This window comes from Heterodontus francisci, chromosome 11 (genome assembly GCF_036365525.1).
Source record: "Heterodontus francisci isolate sHetFra1 chromosome 11, sHetFra1.hap1, whole genome shotgun sequence".
In the NCBI taxonomy this organism is placed as follows: domain Eukaryota; kingdom Metazoa; phylum Chordata; class Chondrichthyes; order Heterodontiformes; family Heterodontidae; genus Heterodontus; species Heterodontus francisci.
Genome location: NC_090381.1, coordinates 77919555 through 77936365, shown reverse-complemented (window position 1 = coordinate 77936365; position 16811 = coordinate 77919555). Strand labels below are relative to the sequence as shown.

Genomic DNA, 16811 nt, shown 5'->3' with positions numbered 1-16811 from the left:
AAAATGACGTAACTTCGGGACATCTGAGCTTAATTTTCCCTCCGACTTATTTAAAATAATCAGAAATTATTCAGATTCAATCCTGGCTCATGTTAAACGAGCATTGCAATTATAATCATTGTAAAATCGGCCAGAAAACTGCCTGGCGAACCCGGGCTAAAAGCTGAATATTGTGGGGGCGGGGGGAGTGAGTAATGGTCCTCACACTGATAGTGCTGTTCTATGATTTTATAATCTGACTAGGACAGTCAATAATGCCTATTGTCGGTTGATATATTTAGTGTAGAACGAAATGAAAGGAAAACAGAAATAAATACCAGAGAACTGGCTCCCGCCTGTGTGACAAAACAAATGCTCCTCAGAAAGTCGCGCTGAATTTACACGAGCTCTTCAAAGCAAAACAAGAAACTACCACCATGGAGTATTTTTATGTATTGCACGGATTGTAATAAATAAGGAGACTTTTCAGACTTTTGTGAAATGCAATTTAACACGTAACAGCTATTAGGACAAATGTTACAAACTCTGTATTTCTTTCACCTGCAGTTCGCCATCTGCTCAGTTTGTTACATAAATAAACTTTTATAAATATCTCTCTTTTATAAACATATAAATAGTTTAAACATAAATACATTTATGCAGAAATGAAATAAACAATTTATAGTAGCGACAATTTACAGCTGCATTAGTTCCTACAATACTTTCCTTCGCGTTTCTTGCCCGTAAAGACACTGGTGATGTGGTTCGTCGTACCGGGAGTAATGGCATCGCTTTTTTTTTTATTAAACGGTACATTTAAGGAGACAATAAGACACACAAGTAGTTTTCGGAACCCATCATCAGCTCGGTGTCCTGTGAATAGAAATAGATCGTCAGTGTGGCAGGGAGCGAGTGTCGCACACAAGCTTAAGGGGTCCGATGTGTAAGTGAATGGATTTTGAGTGAGTTAAGATCGCCAAAGCCAAATGTCCTGACCTTGTATGGATGAAAATATTCGGCAAAACTTGCATTTTGAATTAAACTCGGATACGATCTATATGTTATATTTTGGAAAGTTAACGCAAACAGGTTAAAAACTGTCGAAAATTGTCGTAATATAACTCAAACATTTTACGTTTCCCTGTTGCAATCCCAGTTTAAGTAGATCGAATTTGTGAAAGTCTGCATTTATTTCCCCTGATTTGAGACATCAGTGTAGCTGTAGCCGCTGTATCCGTGTAGTAGACATCAACAGTAAATATTTTATGGAACGCAACAGGCGGCGAAGAGAGAATGTTTTTAAACTTTTGAGTTAGCAGCAAAATAAATCAAGCAAATGGGTGCAATGTGTGCAGCGGGTACTCACCGTCGCTAGGTGTCGTAGATCTAACAGCCCAGTCCGCTCATCGCTCCTATTCTGTCCAGTTTGCGTCCGAAACAGCCCTTGGAAGACCCTTTCTTGTTGATTCCTCGGAACCTCCTGGGGTTGTTATAGTCGTTGAAAAGCCGAGCCCAGGTGCTCTTTGATCTGGTGTCGAAGCTGAGGTCTCGTAAAAACCGGACCTTGGCATTCATAACTGCAGGGGTACCCCGTTCTGAGGAAAGGTACTCAGAAAATTCTTCACCTAATAAATGTGCAAGATCCTGTAAAGGGAAGCGGAAATAGACAATCACAGTACATTAAATCTGAATCTATGCAAAGTCTCAATGTCGTTGAACCCTGGGCAATGTTATGTATTTCAACCATTGATTAATTTTTATTGCCGCCGTATATATATCTGAATTTGTCACCAAAGTCACAATAGGAATGAAACGTGAGATTATATATCAACTAGACAAAGCGCTGCGTTTATTATTATTGCAATGTTAAAAAGTATTCGCAACAGTTACAGAAGGGGATAGCAAACACCCTGAAGAAATGCACCTGTTTTATAAATAAATTATATCATATTCATTTTAGATTGACAGTTATTTTTGCAAATATAAAGTTTATCAGTTGGTTTAACACAAAAGATGAAAAATATTCATTGCACTGATGCTCAAGTTTGAAAGGCAGCAAAGAGGTGCGATAAATTTCTAGCAGTTATTCATTTTAGCCGATTTAGTGGTGTAGACAGGTTACACAAATACTATGCATGCTCCACAGTACGGATCGCTGTGACTTGTTATGCTAACAGTTGTCATCAACTTACTTGCTGTGACTGAAACAGGGGGTTTGCACCCGTCCGTGTGGACAAGAGAGCCAGGAATAGTCCTGAAACCAAAAACGAGATGATGTTCATTCTCGTTTGATCAGATAGCCAATTCTACGCCTAGATACAATAAAATTAAAGTTCGTCGATTACGTTTGGAGATCTGTCTGCCTCCGGATCAAGAGTCCTCTGCTGCTTTCTCGGCTGCTTTTCAATCATTTTATAATGTGAAATGACGTCACCCAAGCGTCCCCTTTTGGAACTTGCTGAGAACAATCAAAGGAAGGACAAGCCCAGCCTTTTCTTCCTTTACTGCTTTTAGATCATCAGTTTCCCCCCCTGCTCCTTCACTGCACGTTGAAAATTGCAAGATCTGATTGTGCTCCAATAACGGGTCTACAAGTAAAATAATTAAATAATGGCATTCACCTAGCGGAATCATCGGAGATCTTATAGTGAGAACAAGGATGGACAGATAAATCACTTATCCAGATATAAAACGACACTATGCGACGGTAGAATTTTATTTTGATTGTGCTTTTCTCCCCTTCCAGCAACAACCTGTATTCACTCCCCATATACGAAGCAGAAGTTCCCAAGTTGTAGCTACAACATCCATATTGACTCTCTCATATCCTCGCACGGAGAATTTGAAAAACAGAAATACTCACCCGGTGCTGGAGAGACCGTTGGGTGGCTGTCACGTACATGGAATGAATGAAGAATTTAAAACTACCTTTTATAGCATTATTGCCTAATTTCTATTCCTATGCTACAGTAACCCAGATGCGGCGAGAACAATGTGAAAGAAATAATTCTGGCTGCAAACTTCATTAGTCATTTTTTTCGCGGATGCAATCTTTTTAAACAATTATCATTGAAAACATTCGCACAATTTAAAGGTGATCTATAATGCCATTGTAAATGCATTTTATTTAAATCATATAAATAATTCTTTAATGTATTTTGCATTAAAATGTCACACTTTGAACACAGATTTGGAGTTTAGATGTGATACGTCTGCACAAAACACTTTAATATTAAAAGCAAATTTCACTTCTCACAAAGTTAATAGCGCACAATCGGCAACTGAGCAGATAATTTTCATTGCAAATTTATTATTGCAAAAACTGAAACATCTTATTACTAAAACTGGAAGTAATACTTCATATCTAGAAGATGGTATGCTTTTAATGGAAGGGTTCGCTTTAGCCGTTAAATTCAGTAAATTCTGCATCGCTTAGAATTTGAGAAAATAAAGTGCATTAATTCTGTTTTATACAACAACAGGGATGTGATACTTTGCAGAACAATCATGCAGATATTATTTAATGTTAACGTTCATGAGTAATTGAGTAACTGTTTAGGTCAATTCCTTGCTTCAGTCACAACAAAACGAACTTTCTGAGAATTGGGACACTGCTGTTATAACAAGATTCTGTAAAACAAATAATATTATCTCTTGTTAAACCAACAATATTTCTATGTAAATGTTCCCTTGATACTGGGAAATAAACTCTTGCCCGTTTCAATTGCATAAAAATCGTCTATGTATGTAAGTGCCCGCTTTCAATGAAGATACAAGAACCTAATTTAACCTTATTGTTCTAGCGCTAAAGTTAATGGAGCTAATAGGTTTGCTCATCCTTTGGTAAATCGCCACGCATCAAATATTCAAATATAAGACGCTATAGATTTTTAAAGATGGTACAAGTTTTTGTTAGAAAATGTAAGTTTGTAAAAATAATTTGTGTGAAATGTGGTTCTACATGTTATAGGACCCCTTCGTCAAGCATAGTTACTTCCTATTGGAGAGATGCAAAGATTCGAGGTCCGTTACACTAATCACTAATTGTATCTTTAAGAAGAACATACTTGCGGCAGAATACTCTTTTTGCCAAAGTTTCTCAGCGGGAAGAATGCCTTGCCATGAATCTTGGGTGCTGCCACATTTATATTCAATCAACCTAACTGTTAACGGGTCTGATATTCTCTCCAACCTGGGCTGTATGAGCATGTCTTCATATAGATAATATTTTTAGGACAGCCTGGTTGGATCAGTAGGTCTTTTTCTATCGTCGTTGTTCATATGTTCGTTTATTCTTCTTTAAACCTTTAGAAGAACGTCCGTTTTGATATGTTTCATAGCATTTTAGGAGACAAGTCTTCTGTTTTGTTTAAGGATCCCGCACGAACTCCGGACTAGGTGTACAAAAGTTTCCATCCTGGCTATGAATGCTTTGTGTTTAGTTTTGTGTTTATTCGGGCTCTAAATTAGGGTGTCCACACTGCAATCCATAGGCCACTTTGCCACTCCCCACCCAACCCCCAGCCCTGACAATCCTCAATCCAGGGTGGACCATTTTAATTTTATGGGCGAAGGGGTTTGGAAAAAAGTTGTTCTTAATTGTCTCAGTGGAATAAAGCTTAACCTGAACAACATTTTTTTTAGCATAGACAATTTAACTGATACGGAGGCTTCATTATAAGTACCTGATGCGGCCCAATCTCTGGTCGAACGTTGGAATGATGTTTTATGTTAGGACGAGCAGGGACAGTTGAGCCCCAATAAATGCATGACTAGATTGTCAATAACGGTGGATCCTAAGTTGCCGATAAAAATGATTACTTTGGTACTGTGGCTCGGATAATCAATCCGATCCAAATGAAAAAGGAAAGCTAAACAAAAACGCATTTCGCACAAAAGTTATTACAAGGTCTAGTTTGTGCTACTATGAAAAGATTTGAGTATTCTTAAGTGTGCCGAGTATCAAGATCTGAACGACTGGGAATTACCTGTCCTACACGCTTAGATCAAGATTTTCTATGCACCTGTAATGCTTTTACACTGGAATTCCGTTGCAATTAGTGTTAAACTATCGCAGTTTTTACAATTTCTGTTTTTCATTTTTACTTTTCTTATTTGATTCCTTTACTGCCTCATTGCCCTATACAATTACTTGCTTTCCCCCCAACCTTACACTCATTTTCACTAAAACCTGAATCTGTTGGTTATCTCTAGGCTTAATTTTTTGATGCTATCCACGATGGCCTCCACCATAAGTAGACTTCAACTCATACGAAGCTGTGTTCTCTGTATTTCTTTCAATTTAGTATACTGTATTCGCTGATCACAATGCGGTCGCCTCTACATTGGGAAGACCAAACACAGATTGGGTGATTGCTTTGCTGAACACCCAAGCTGCCGGTTGCCTGTCATTTTAATTCTCCACGTTGCTCCCACACTGACCTCTCTGTTCTCAACCTCCTGCGATGTTCCAATGAAGCTCAGTATAAGCTCGAGGAACAGCACCTCATCTTTCCATTCGGCTTTTTACAGCCTTCTGGACTCAACATTAAGTTCAATAATGTCAGACTGTAAGCACGGCCACCATTTTGTTTCCCTTTTCTTTGCTGGTTTTGGTTTAACTGCCATGTTTTTCTCATTCTTTGCTTTCAGATAGCAGCTGTTCATCATTCTGCCATTGACACCACCTCTAGACACATCATTTGTTTCTTTCCTTATCCCACTACCACTCCGTTTGGCTTTGCACCACCAACCCTTTGTCATGTAATCTCTCCTGTCTTCCACCCTATAACAGACCTTCCCCTTTGTTCGTTTTCAAATCTTGCCCCCTTTCAATTGCTTAACACCTATTACATTTCATACTTTCCCTCTTCTTATGTGAGGTCACAGAACTGAAACGTTAACTCTGCTTCTCTCTCCACAGATGCTGCCAGACCTGCTGAGTATTTCCACATTTCTGTTTTTATTTCTGTTCCCCCCATCCTATTTCACTTCCCTATCACTTCTGTCCTTGCACCTTCTAGTTCTCCCAATACACTGAATCTAAAGTACTTGTCTATTCAAATCTCTCATGTAACCTCCAAAATGTGTCCTCCATTCTTCTGACTCTGGCCTTCTTTATCATTCTTCAGCTTTCCCTTCTACCGTCAGTGGCAAAACCTTCAGCGGCTTCGGGCCTAAACTCCGACACCCTCTCCCTAAAACCCTTTTACTTTGCAACCTCATTTCATCTTCAAAAGTCTTCTCAAAACGTACTTCTTCTATCATGCTTTTCCCCACCTCCGGAACTTTTTGAGTTCCGTTTTACCTCTGTGAAAGGCCAAAGGGACTTAACGAATATTATACACATTCAGGTTGTTGCTGAGTGCTCCTCTCTAGTACCAACGGATGGATGATGTTTGTCAACAGTGCGATGTAACAAATATGGTCCCATTCTTCCTCCAAACTATAGAGTAATAAGCATAGGGTGGATAATGTCTCGCGTCTAAGACATTTATTCCCCCAAACGGTGATGACATGCAAAACTAAAGACTTACCTCTGATACTGTTAATACATGCCAGCTGTAGGATTTGTTAGGGATTAGTGTCGACAACTATGTTAGGATATAGAACTATGCATGGGTTCATTGAAACGTAAGGAAATATCATGTACAATGTTGAATTCTTTGAGGGGATCGGGGGACAGGGCAGGGTTTCCGTCACGTTGCATTGTAGAGAATTTGATTAGAGCGGTACTTTAAAACGTTCACGATAAATCCACTGCTTTTTAAAAAGTTCCATGCAATAAACGTAGCGTCACACTTTTTCGTTTCATTCTTATATTTTATTAACAATTCGTGATTTTTACGCTTGATTTTTCTCACGTGTGTTCGTTTCCTCGTCTTTTTCGTGTTCTCTTGCTACACAGATACACTTGACAGAAGTTGTGGTTACTAAGAAGAAACATTATTCAATTGGTTTGCAAGGAAGTGGCGCAACATACACTAAGTCTCTCGGGTAATGGCTTCGATTAAACGTCTCGCTTTTAAGGTAAAGTTGTGGTTGAGTGGCACAATCAAAGAAAACAAGTTGTAATTGCAAAATTTAGTTCATGCCGAATTAAAACATTGCATAAACTTCTCTATGTGAAGCATCAAGTGATCCTTGCACATATATGTGATTCTAAAGGTTACATTTGGCTTAATTCTTTTGTTCCGCTTATTTTCATTGTTACATGTCCGTATAAACGTAGCTCCATTCCGCAGATAATGGACTTAGAACTCTCAACCTCACATACTTACTTCTGAAGATCAAATCAAAAACGTTTAAATCTTTTAATATTTAGTCCAGATACTTCCCTAGAGATGATCCGATTTAAAGGCAGCATAATCCAACACTCCCTTGGGTTCCAATTAGTGCATTCATATCATATGTGGTCTGACTACTACTTAAACTCCGATATTGATGATGGTAGTGTTGCACAGCTAATTTTCTCTGACAAATTTCACTAAGTCATACAATATTAATCAGAATAGCACTGACGACTGGTAATGGATTCGAGCGTGACTCAATTTGATTTGTTTTTTCATCATTGTTTATTTTGTCGTTAGCTGCGTCTTAAAACACGCTCAGAGTATTTGTAAAATAATGTTTCCATACGGAACTTTTTATTTAGTTTGAGATTACGAAGGCAAGTGGTTGACATGTCACACAATTTGTCCTTATAAAGTTTATTTCATTCACTCTTCATAGCAAAGAAAAAGTACGATAACTTCAGTTAAATCGCAGCCAGGCGTTAAAGTGAAGACATAGTTTCCTGATTAAGATAGTTTTGGCGGATCATATATGTGTGCAATATCAAACAGCAACTCGAATTAAACATAAAGATTCTCGAGTATTTGAATCGACTGTACATGTATGCATTTCTAACAGTTGTACAGAAGAGCTGTCCTGGGTAATGTATACTAACAGATGTCCCATCCGACAGTATTAATGTAACCATTACTTTGAGGAAAATGTCATACAGTCTATTGATAGTATTTATGAAATTTATGTATGTACAATGGAATTTAAATCAAATGCGACACTGGGAATATCAAAACCCTAATCACAGCGTCCATTCCCATGGAGATCTCACGGTATTGTTACCATTTTGATGCATAAACATTTCATGGTTTTTACTCTCCTATCGTTAGCAACAGAATCTGAAAATGTCACCTGCTGGGAGCTGTAATAAAAGCATTCCCAAATCAATGTTTCCCAGGAACTGATTTGCTTAAACAAAATGTGACGCTGACCAAATTACGAGTTTGGGTATGAAAATGGTTGTATCTAATAGTATAGGTAATACTATACTACGGTTACATAAATAAATTGTCAAAATTATGGACGCGTTAAAAATCGAATTATTTTGAGCTCCGAGGAAAATTCCAGCCTTTAGCGGGGATCGACTGAGGTTTTCTTCCTAATATTTAACTATCTCTAAAAATAAAGGAGGAAATCGCTGCAACGACGTAAAGGAAGGTAGACTGATGTCAGCTTTATTGTGTTTTCCTGTATTACGAGATACCATTTGTCATTTCTAAATCATTTATTTATTTTAATGTAGACGCTTCCTATCGTCAGCTGCTTTGTTGTTTGACCAGTTGCTGTCCAAGGTGGCGACAATGATTGATAGTTGTCAAAACAGGCGATTGCTTCAATAATGCCGCTAAATTCGACACTTCCAATTAGAGATGGATCTTGCAAACGATTAAAACGAGCGAAGAAGGCACGTGTTATGCAACAATGTTTCTTTTAAATGTAAGAGATGACAATACAGGCAGTGGTGCAGATTCTGGAGCCACTCGGCACCTGCCCCGGGCGGAAGAGAAAAGAACACATCACCCACAACGCACCGCGTCTGACCCCCCCCTCCCCGATGGAAGGTGACCCGGAAGTAGTTTGCTGGTGCGACGAGCTGGAGCGGCTCCTGAAGCCGTTAAAAGAGAAGCCGCGAGGCTGCCTTCCCTCTGTAAGTTTGAGGGGTTGGGCGTTTTGTTCAGTACGTTATAATCTGAGTGAAGTTTGAAAGGGAAAAAACATGTTTCAGTCACATTGAGTCTGCAATTGTTTATATCGTGGCCTCTCTGGCTAAACGAGCGCATTCCATTATTGGCCTTAAAATGGTAAAATACACTCTCCAGTTCCTTGTCTTCTGTCTGGATACGCTCTGCTGTCGGAGACCCCAATAATAGGCCCTCAATGTGGGATTCGTTCCTTGCGCCAATGGGATCTGTGCTGTATGGAGCACTATCATTTCACGATTTCACATTATTAGGCTGCTTGCAACTTTTGCTACCTGGATTAGTCTGTTCCACATTTTTCTTTGCGGCATGTGAGAGTTTGAGCTCCTATTTAATTATTTGAGTGGGCTGTGGTACAATATTTGGTTGTACTTGAGCCATTTTTATTTTACATGGGCTGTGCGTGCCACTAGCAAGGACAGCATTTATTGCCCATCCCTAATGGCCCTTGAGAAGGTGGTGGTGGTGAGCTGCCTTCATGAACCACTGCAGCCTGTCTGGCTTAGGTACACCCATAGTGGTGTTAGGGAGGGAGTTCCAGCATTTTGACCCAGTGACAGCAAAGGAGTGTCAATATTGTTCCAAGTCAGGTTGGTGTGTGACTTGGAGGGGAACTTGCAAACTGTGGTGTTCCTATGTTTCCACTGTTCTCGTTCTTCTTGGTGGTAGAGATTGTCAGTTTGGAAGTGCTGTGAGGGATTTGGTGCAGAATTGCTAAGCCTCTGACCTGTTGTGGGGTGTCAAGCGGAGATAGTTAGATTCTCTCGTCAGAGATGGTCATTGCCTGGCACTTGTGTTGTGCAAATGTTACTTGCCACTTATCAACCCAAGACTGAATGATGTCCAGGTCTTGCTGTAAGCAAGCATGGATTGCTTCAGAATCTGTGGAGTTGCGAATGGAATTGAACACTGTGCCATTGTTGGTGAACATCCCCATTTCTGACCTTATGATGGAAGGAAAATCGTTGATGAAGCAGCTGAAGATGGTTGGGCCTAGATCTTTGGCCACTGTGTTTTGGGGGTGGAGGGTAAATCAGATGACCTGTGGGTCGGCTCCTTGACCTGGCAAAGACTGCAATTCACCAGTCCGAATGAACGGCCAATGAGAAGGGGCCTTTAGGCTGCCTGTCTCCTCTTCTGTGGTCTTGACAGGATCCAGGAAGCCCAGGAGAGGGAGCATGTGATGCCCACCAGTGCCACAGAGAATGAAATGTTTGTTAGACCTGCAATAGCGTTATGATTTATTTTCATTAATTTCTTTTTGGCTCTGTTGAAGTCAGATCTTGTAAGTTTCAATTTTTTTTATTGGTATGCCTCCTTAAAACAAAGTTGCACGTGCTCACTTGTTTCTCTGTTGTTGACACTGGGTTGTCATCTTTATGGCTTTTTAAAAAAAAAAAAGCAGCTAATCTCTCAATCTCTCTCTCAATCTCTCACCACCACCACCCCACCACCAGCCAGTGCCTATTCGTATCTCTCAAGGTTGTAACTGCTGGTTATAGGTACATTTTCATTTATCTCTGGATTGTACAAGTCAACAAACCAGGATCTCATGCTAGTCGAATAAACATGCACCGTCTCAATCCAAAATTTGAACAACTATGAAGTAAACAAGATGTCCATTTATTGTTTGACTTTAGTTTGTTATATTACTTTGTGAACCAGAAAGCTAACATTTTAGACAAAGATTTTAATGATGGCTCAGTGGATAAATAAATGGTGTGCCACTGAACCATACAAACCAGGAAGGTATCCTGTTCAATCCGGTCTGTGCTGAGTTTGCAGACCTCAGCTGCAGCAATAATGGGGGTGTTACAATTGGCCTCAGCTTTTTTGGGGGTATAAAGGATTGGGGAAATCTGTCAGGGTGTCCGCTTCCTGATTGCTGTCCAAGTGAACTGTTGTGGAAAAGAATAGAGTTTGGATTAAGATAGGTATATCTGTGGTTAAATAGCCTATCAACTGTCACTTTCATAGAGAGGAGTCAAATGATGATTTGTAATTTGGGTGAAGTAATGTGGAATTGTAATCCATTAGGATGTTGCCTTACAAACAAACGGTATAAGAAAATCTTAAAATACACCTCTGTTGAAATCATTACTTTTAGATAATGTGTATTAATTTTAAAACAATTATTGACTTGGTGATTTTGTGAATGAAGTACAATAAAATGAATGTATTTTAATATAAATTTTTGCAAAACTCACTCTCTTTCCCCCCTCCCCCCACATCTCCTTTAAGATGCACCTTAAAACCTGCCTGCCTATTTGACCAAACTTTTGGTCGCTTATCCTAATATCTCTTTATGTGGAAGAGCCAACTGTGCAACAGCCCCGACAAATTTCTCTGCAGCACCTGTGGAAGAGCCTGTCACTCCAGAATTGGCCTTTATAGCCACTCCAGGCGCTGCTTCACAAACCAATGACCACCTCCAGGCGCGTATCCATTGTCTCTCGAGATAAGGAGGCCCAAAGGAAAAAAGAAGGAAGAAAAACAGAAGAATGTGGAAGAATTATCTGTGGAGAGAAAAAGAGTCAATGTTTCAGGTCAATGATTTTTCATCAGAAAGGTCATCGACCTGCAACATTAACTCTCTTTCTCTCTCCACAGATGCTGCTGAGTATTTCTAGCATTTTCTGTTTTTGTTTGATTTCCAGTATCCACAGTATTTTGCTTTTGTCTTTTTGTGGCTTGTTGTTGCATTTTGTTTGATAATGTTCCTGTGAAATACCTTGGGATGGTTTACTATGTTAAGGTTGTTGACAAGTTAGCAAATTGTATGGTTGAAAAAAAAATGTTGGACAATGAGTCCTGGGTAGATTTTGACTAATGCTTAACAATGTTTCAAATGCTCTTTCCCTAATATCTGAAGAAACAAAAGCTACAATTGCTTTCAATATGTGTAAATTCTAGCCATAAAGATCTGTAATGTATGAATATTTCTTCGTTCTTATTGAATTAAAGTAGTTGGTCTCCAGTGTCATTGCTTAAATGAAGAGAATTTAGAAAGCGTATTTAGTGAGATATATTGATAATGAATTCATGAACCCAGACTTGGTTAGGACGAACAGCTGACAAAATTGAACTTTATTCTGATTGGAGGCTGCACTGAGAGGTCTACAAAATCTGAAAAGGCATGGATTTGTTTTGATCATCACTGTCCAGTTTATGTACTGTAGGCAGTATGTAGCAAATAAAGCCCTTGCACTACTGTCTTGATGCAAATCTGTTCTGTTGCTTTTCTATTTCTTATTTGTTGGTTTGTCTTTTGAGTTTTGTGGGCCTGGAGGTTTTGAAAAGGCCTGTTTTATTACCCATTGGGCCTACCGAGCAATGAAGCATGCCTTCAGAAATTTATAGCAAACGTGTAATAAGAAATGCATATTTTGAAAACCAGTTTTGAATAAACATGATTAAATGTCAAGTAAAACACCTTTATCTTGTTGAACTGCTCTGTTGTGATGGAATATTGTTTGAAAGCTACTTTAAATATTTAATTTTGGATTTTCCAAGATAATGTTATTTATATCAGATATTGATGTGTATTGTTTTCTCTACAGTTTCATTTGGCCTCTTTTGAGACTGTATCAACATCACCTATGGATCATTCAGGACAAACAAAGGAAACTGTTCCCTCTTTTGATGCAAGAAAGATCATCTATCCACCAAAAAATGCTTATTCCAGGCTGGTAAATCAGCACCGTAGTGGCAGATTTAGAACATATCTAAACCAATTTGCTCAGGAGATCAGTTGTATAGAACAAAATGATGAAAGTGGAATTATTCCTGGGACTGATTTCAATCTTTTAGAAGCGGAAGCAGTGCAACAAAAGGATATTATTACTGGACAAAATCTAGGAGGAAGTGCCAAATACAGTCATTCTGCATTTGCAGTTGACATTGATAGCACTGGCCTATTTCCAAACATGCCAGTTAATCTTTTGGAAAAAGTTGGGGATGCTGGTGAGAGTGATTGGAAGAAGAAGCAGGGGTTGATGACCAGAAAGCAAAACGAGCAAAGAGATATCAACACCAGCCAGGATGGTGATACTGAATCGGGAAATGAAGTTGTGTTCAAAGAAACTAGGCCTAAACAAGTCCATCCAAAAACATATTCAGACCGCCACAAGGAGTTTGCACAGCTTACAAAACCAGCAACTGCTGGTGATAGTGCTCATTACTCTGAGTCTGTGTTGCCAAGGCACAAACTACCTTTTGACAATTGTATTCCGAATTTTGATCTAGGGCGATCAGATAATAATGTGCAAATAACTAATGAGATGGACGTGCAAAATAATAAGAAAAAGAGAAATCGAAGAAAGAGCAAAGGGAAAACTGAACTAAGCTTGGGTGTAACTCACTGTGCTGGTGGAGTCTGCATTGGAGACCAAGTTGCTGCACTTCATGATTTAGAATCTACTCAGCCAGAGAAAGTCAATATCGACCATGTGCAAAGTAAGGCAATAGAAGATATATTTCACTGTTAAACCTCTGCTGTGGGTATTATTGGATTAATTTTTACCTGATTGCAAAATGCTCCAAGAATTAATTCAATTTGAAAATTAATTTTCTCAATACAGATGCTTAGACATACTGCTATAATTTGTGTGAGCCTTGCAATAGTTCAAAGTCAAGTCAATGTCTCTTAACGAGGATGGCAGGTGGGAATAAAGTTCATCCTAACTGAGCCAAGAAGAAAATAAAGCTTTGGGAATTGATTTGATTTTGGCAAAAATGAAACCATTAAATCTGTCCTGCTTGTAGTCATGCGAACAATTGCGTTGCATTTCATATATAAATTCCTGTTTCCAGGTATTACTTCATCCAACGCCTTTTATGTCAAAATTTTGCAATAGAAATTGCCATTTATAAATATTATAGGAAAATCCCTATCTAAATGTCACAAATTTTTTGGTCTGCCTTACACTCTGGTACAGACAGGTCATTCCCATAAGCCGTCTGAGCTTTCTCTCTTCAGAAGTGTGTGTGCACTGCCCAATATCCAACTTAATATTGCCCAAGGGTGTAGAAATAGGATCTTTTGTGATCTGAACTGAATATCATATACAAACATACGAATTAGGAGCAGGAGTAGGCCACTAGGCCCTTCAAGCCTGCTCCGTCATTCAATAAGTTCAAGGCTGAACTGATTACTCCACATTTTCACCTACCCCCGATAACCTTCCACTCCCTTGCTTATCAAGAATCTATCTACCTCTGCCTTAAAAATATTCAAAGACTCTGCTTCCACCGCCTTTTGAGGAAGAGAATTCCAAAGACTCACGACCCTCTGAGAAACAATTTCTCCTCCTCTCTGTCTTAAATGGGCGACCCCTTATTTTTAAACAGTGATCCGTAGTTCTAGATCCCCACAAGGGAGAATCTTGTAGAAAATTGAGGCCCCGACACAGATTCCTGTGGCACATCACTCGTTACATCTTGCCAACCAGAAAATGACCTATTTATGTCTACTCTGTTTCTTGTTAGCTAGCCAATCTGCTATCCATGAAAATATGTTACCCGCTACACCATGAGCTTTTATTTTCTGCAATAACCTTTGATGTGGCACCTTATCAAATGCCTTCTTGGAAATCTAAGTACAATACATCCACTGGTTCCCCATTATCCACAGCATATGTAGCTCCCTCAAAGAACTCCAATAATTTGGTTAAACATGATTTCCCTTTCACAAAACCATTTTAACTCTGCCTGATTACCTTGAATTTTTCTAAATACCCTTCTATAACATCTTTAATAATAGCTTCTAACATTTTCCCTAAGACAGATGTTAAACTAACTGGCCTGTAGTTTCCAGCTTTCTGTCTCCCTCCCTTTTTGAATAAAGGAGTTACATTTGCTATTTTCCAATCTAACGGAACCTTCCTCGAATCTGGGGAATTTTGGAAAATTAAAACTAACGCATCAACTATCTCACTCGCCACTTCTTTTAACACCCTAGGATGAAGTCCGCCAGAACCCGGGGACTTGTCGGCCTGCATCTCCAACAATTTGTTGTGTACCACTTCTCTGGGGATTGTAATTTTCTTGAGTTCCTCCCTCCCTTCCATTTCCTGACTTACAGCTAATACTGGGATGTTAGTTATATCCTCCAATAGTGAAGACCGATGCAAAATTTCTGTTCAATTCATCTGCTTATTATCCTTATTAATTCCCCAGACTCATTTTCTATAGGACCAACGCTCACTTTGTTAACTTCTCTTTTATAAATATCTATAGGAACTCTTACTATCTGTCGTTATGTTTCTAACTAACTTTCTCTTGTACTCTAATTTTACCATCCTTATCAATCTTTTTGTCGTTCTTTACTGTTTTTTATATTCTGTCCAATCTTCTGACCTGCCTCCCATCTTTACGCAATTATATGCTTTTTCTTTAAGTTTGATACTATCTTTAACAGTTTGTTAACCACGGATGGCGGGTCCCACCCTTGGAATTTTTCTTTCTCGTTGAAATGTATCTATTCTGTGTATTCTGAAATATCCTCTTAAATGTCTGCCACTGCATCTCCATTGACCTATCCGTTAACCTGATTTGCCAGTTCACTTTAGCTAGCTCTGCTTTCATGCCCTCATAATTGCCCTTACTTAAGTTTAAAATACTAGTCTTGGACCCACTCTTCTCTCCCTCAGACTGAATTTAAAAGTCATTCATATTATGATCGCTGCTACCTAGGGGCGCTTTAACTATGAAGTCATTAATTAATTCTATCTCGTTGCACAATACCAGGTCTAGTATAGCCTGCTCTCCAGAACATATTGTTCCAAGAAATTAACCCAAAAACATTCTATGTTCTCTTCATCTAGGCTCTCTCTGCCCAACTGATGTTTCCAGTCTATATGTAGGTTAAAACCCCCATAATTATCACTGTACCTTTTTGACGAGCTGCTATTATTTCTTCCTTTATACCCCATCCTACAGTGTGGTTAATGTTAGGTGGCCTGTACACCACTCCCACAAGTGACTTCTTGCCTTTATCTCTCATCTCTACCCAAACTGCTTCTACATCCTGCTCTCGTGACCTTAGGTCATCCCTCTGTATTGCGTTCATACCATCATTAATGAACAGAGCTACCCCTCCACCTTTTCCTCGCTTCCTGTTCTTCCTAAATGCCATGTACCCATCAATATTCAGGTCCCAATTTATGTTGTCGTGCAGCCATGTCTCTGTAATGGCCATCAGATCGTACTTATTTATTTATATTTGCGCTCTCAGTTCATCTGTTTTGTTTCAAATGCTGTGTGCATTCAGATAGAGAGCCTTTGGTTTTGTCCTTTTATTATTTTTGTAACCTCTAGCCTAATCTGTTGATTTACTGTTAGATTTGTACACTCTGTCCGTTCCTAACACAGTCTGTTTATCATTTCCCATATTAATACCTTTCTCTCTTGCCTTGACTCTGCTCCTTGATTTACCATATCTTCCAAAATTCGATCCCTTGCCCCCACTATTCAGTTTAAAACCCTCTCTACTTCCCTAGTTATGTGGCTCGCCAGAACACTGGCCCTAGCACGGTTCAGGTCCGAATGGTACAACCAGCACTTTCCCCGGTACTGTTGCCAGTGCCCCACGAGCCGGAACCCACTTCTACCACACCAGTCTTTGAGCCACACATTAATTTCTCTAATCTTATTTTCCCTATGCCAATTTGCATGTGGCTCAGGTAATAATCCAGAGATTATTACTTTTGAGGTTCTGCTTAATTTGGTGCCTTGTTCCTCATACTGACTATGCAGAACCGCTTTCTTTGTCCTGCCTATTGTTGTTGG

The 16811-nt window shown here is 39.2% G+C and overlaps 2 protein-coding genes across 3 annotated transcripts in view; one reads left to right on the top strand and one right to left on the bottom strand.

Moving 5' to 3' along the window:
• Positions 1–462: 462 nt before the first annotated feature.
• LOC137374907 (C-type natriuretic peptide 2-like) lies at positions 463–2355 on the bottom strand. The gene is made up of 3 exons (XM_068041488.1): positions 2172–2355; positions 1346–1623; positions 463–852 (listed from the first exon to the last, which is right to left on the bottom strand). The coding sequence occupies exons 1-2, from the start codon at positions 2259–2261 to the stop codon at positions 1366–1368; spliced, it is 348 nt and encodes a 115-aa protein (XP_067897589.1). The 5' UTR covers positions 2262–2355; the 3' UTR covers positions 463–852; positions 1346–1365.
• A 6533-nt stretch (positions 2356–8888) lies between these two features.
• dis3l2 (DIS3 like 3'-5' exoribonuclease 2) overlaps positions 8889–16811 on the top strand; it is a 410232-nt gene continuing 402309 nt past the window's right edge. For both annotated transcript variants that reach the window (XR_010975985.1, XM_068042291.1), the window contains exons 1-2: positions 8889–8971; positions 12584–13478. Coding sequence is in view for 1 of the 2 variants with exons in the window: in XM_068042291.1 (XP_067898392.1) it covers positions 12623–13478 (856 nt within the window). In the remaining variant the exon portion in view is untranslated. The remainder of the gene's footprint in view (positions 8972–12583; positions 13479–16811) is intronic.

Excerpts from the sequence above, each read along its gene's own strand:
- LOC137374907 (XM_068041488.1), bottom strand. The coding sequence starts at position 2,261 with ATGAACATCATCTCGTTTTTGGTTTCAGGACTATTCCTGGCTCTCTTG. Across the intron at positions 1,624-2,171 it reads CCCTGTTTCAGTCACAGCAA|GATCTTGCACATTTATTAGG; the intron begins GTAAGTTGATGA and ends TTCCCTTTACAG.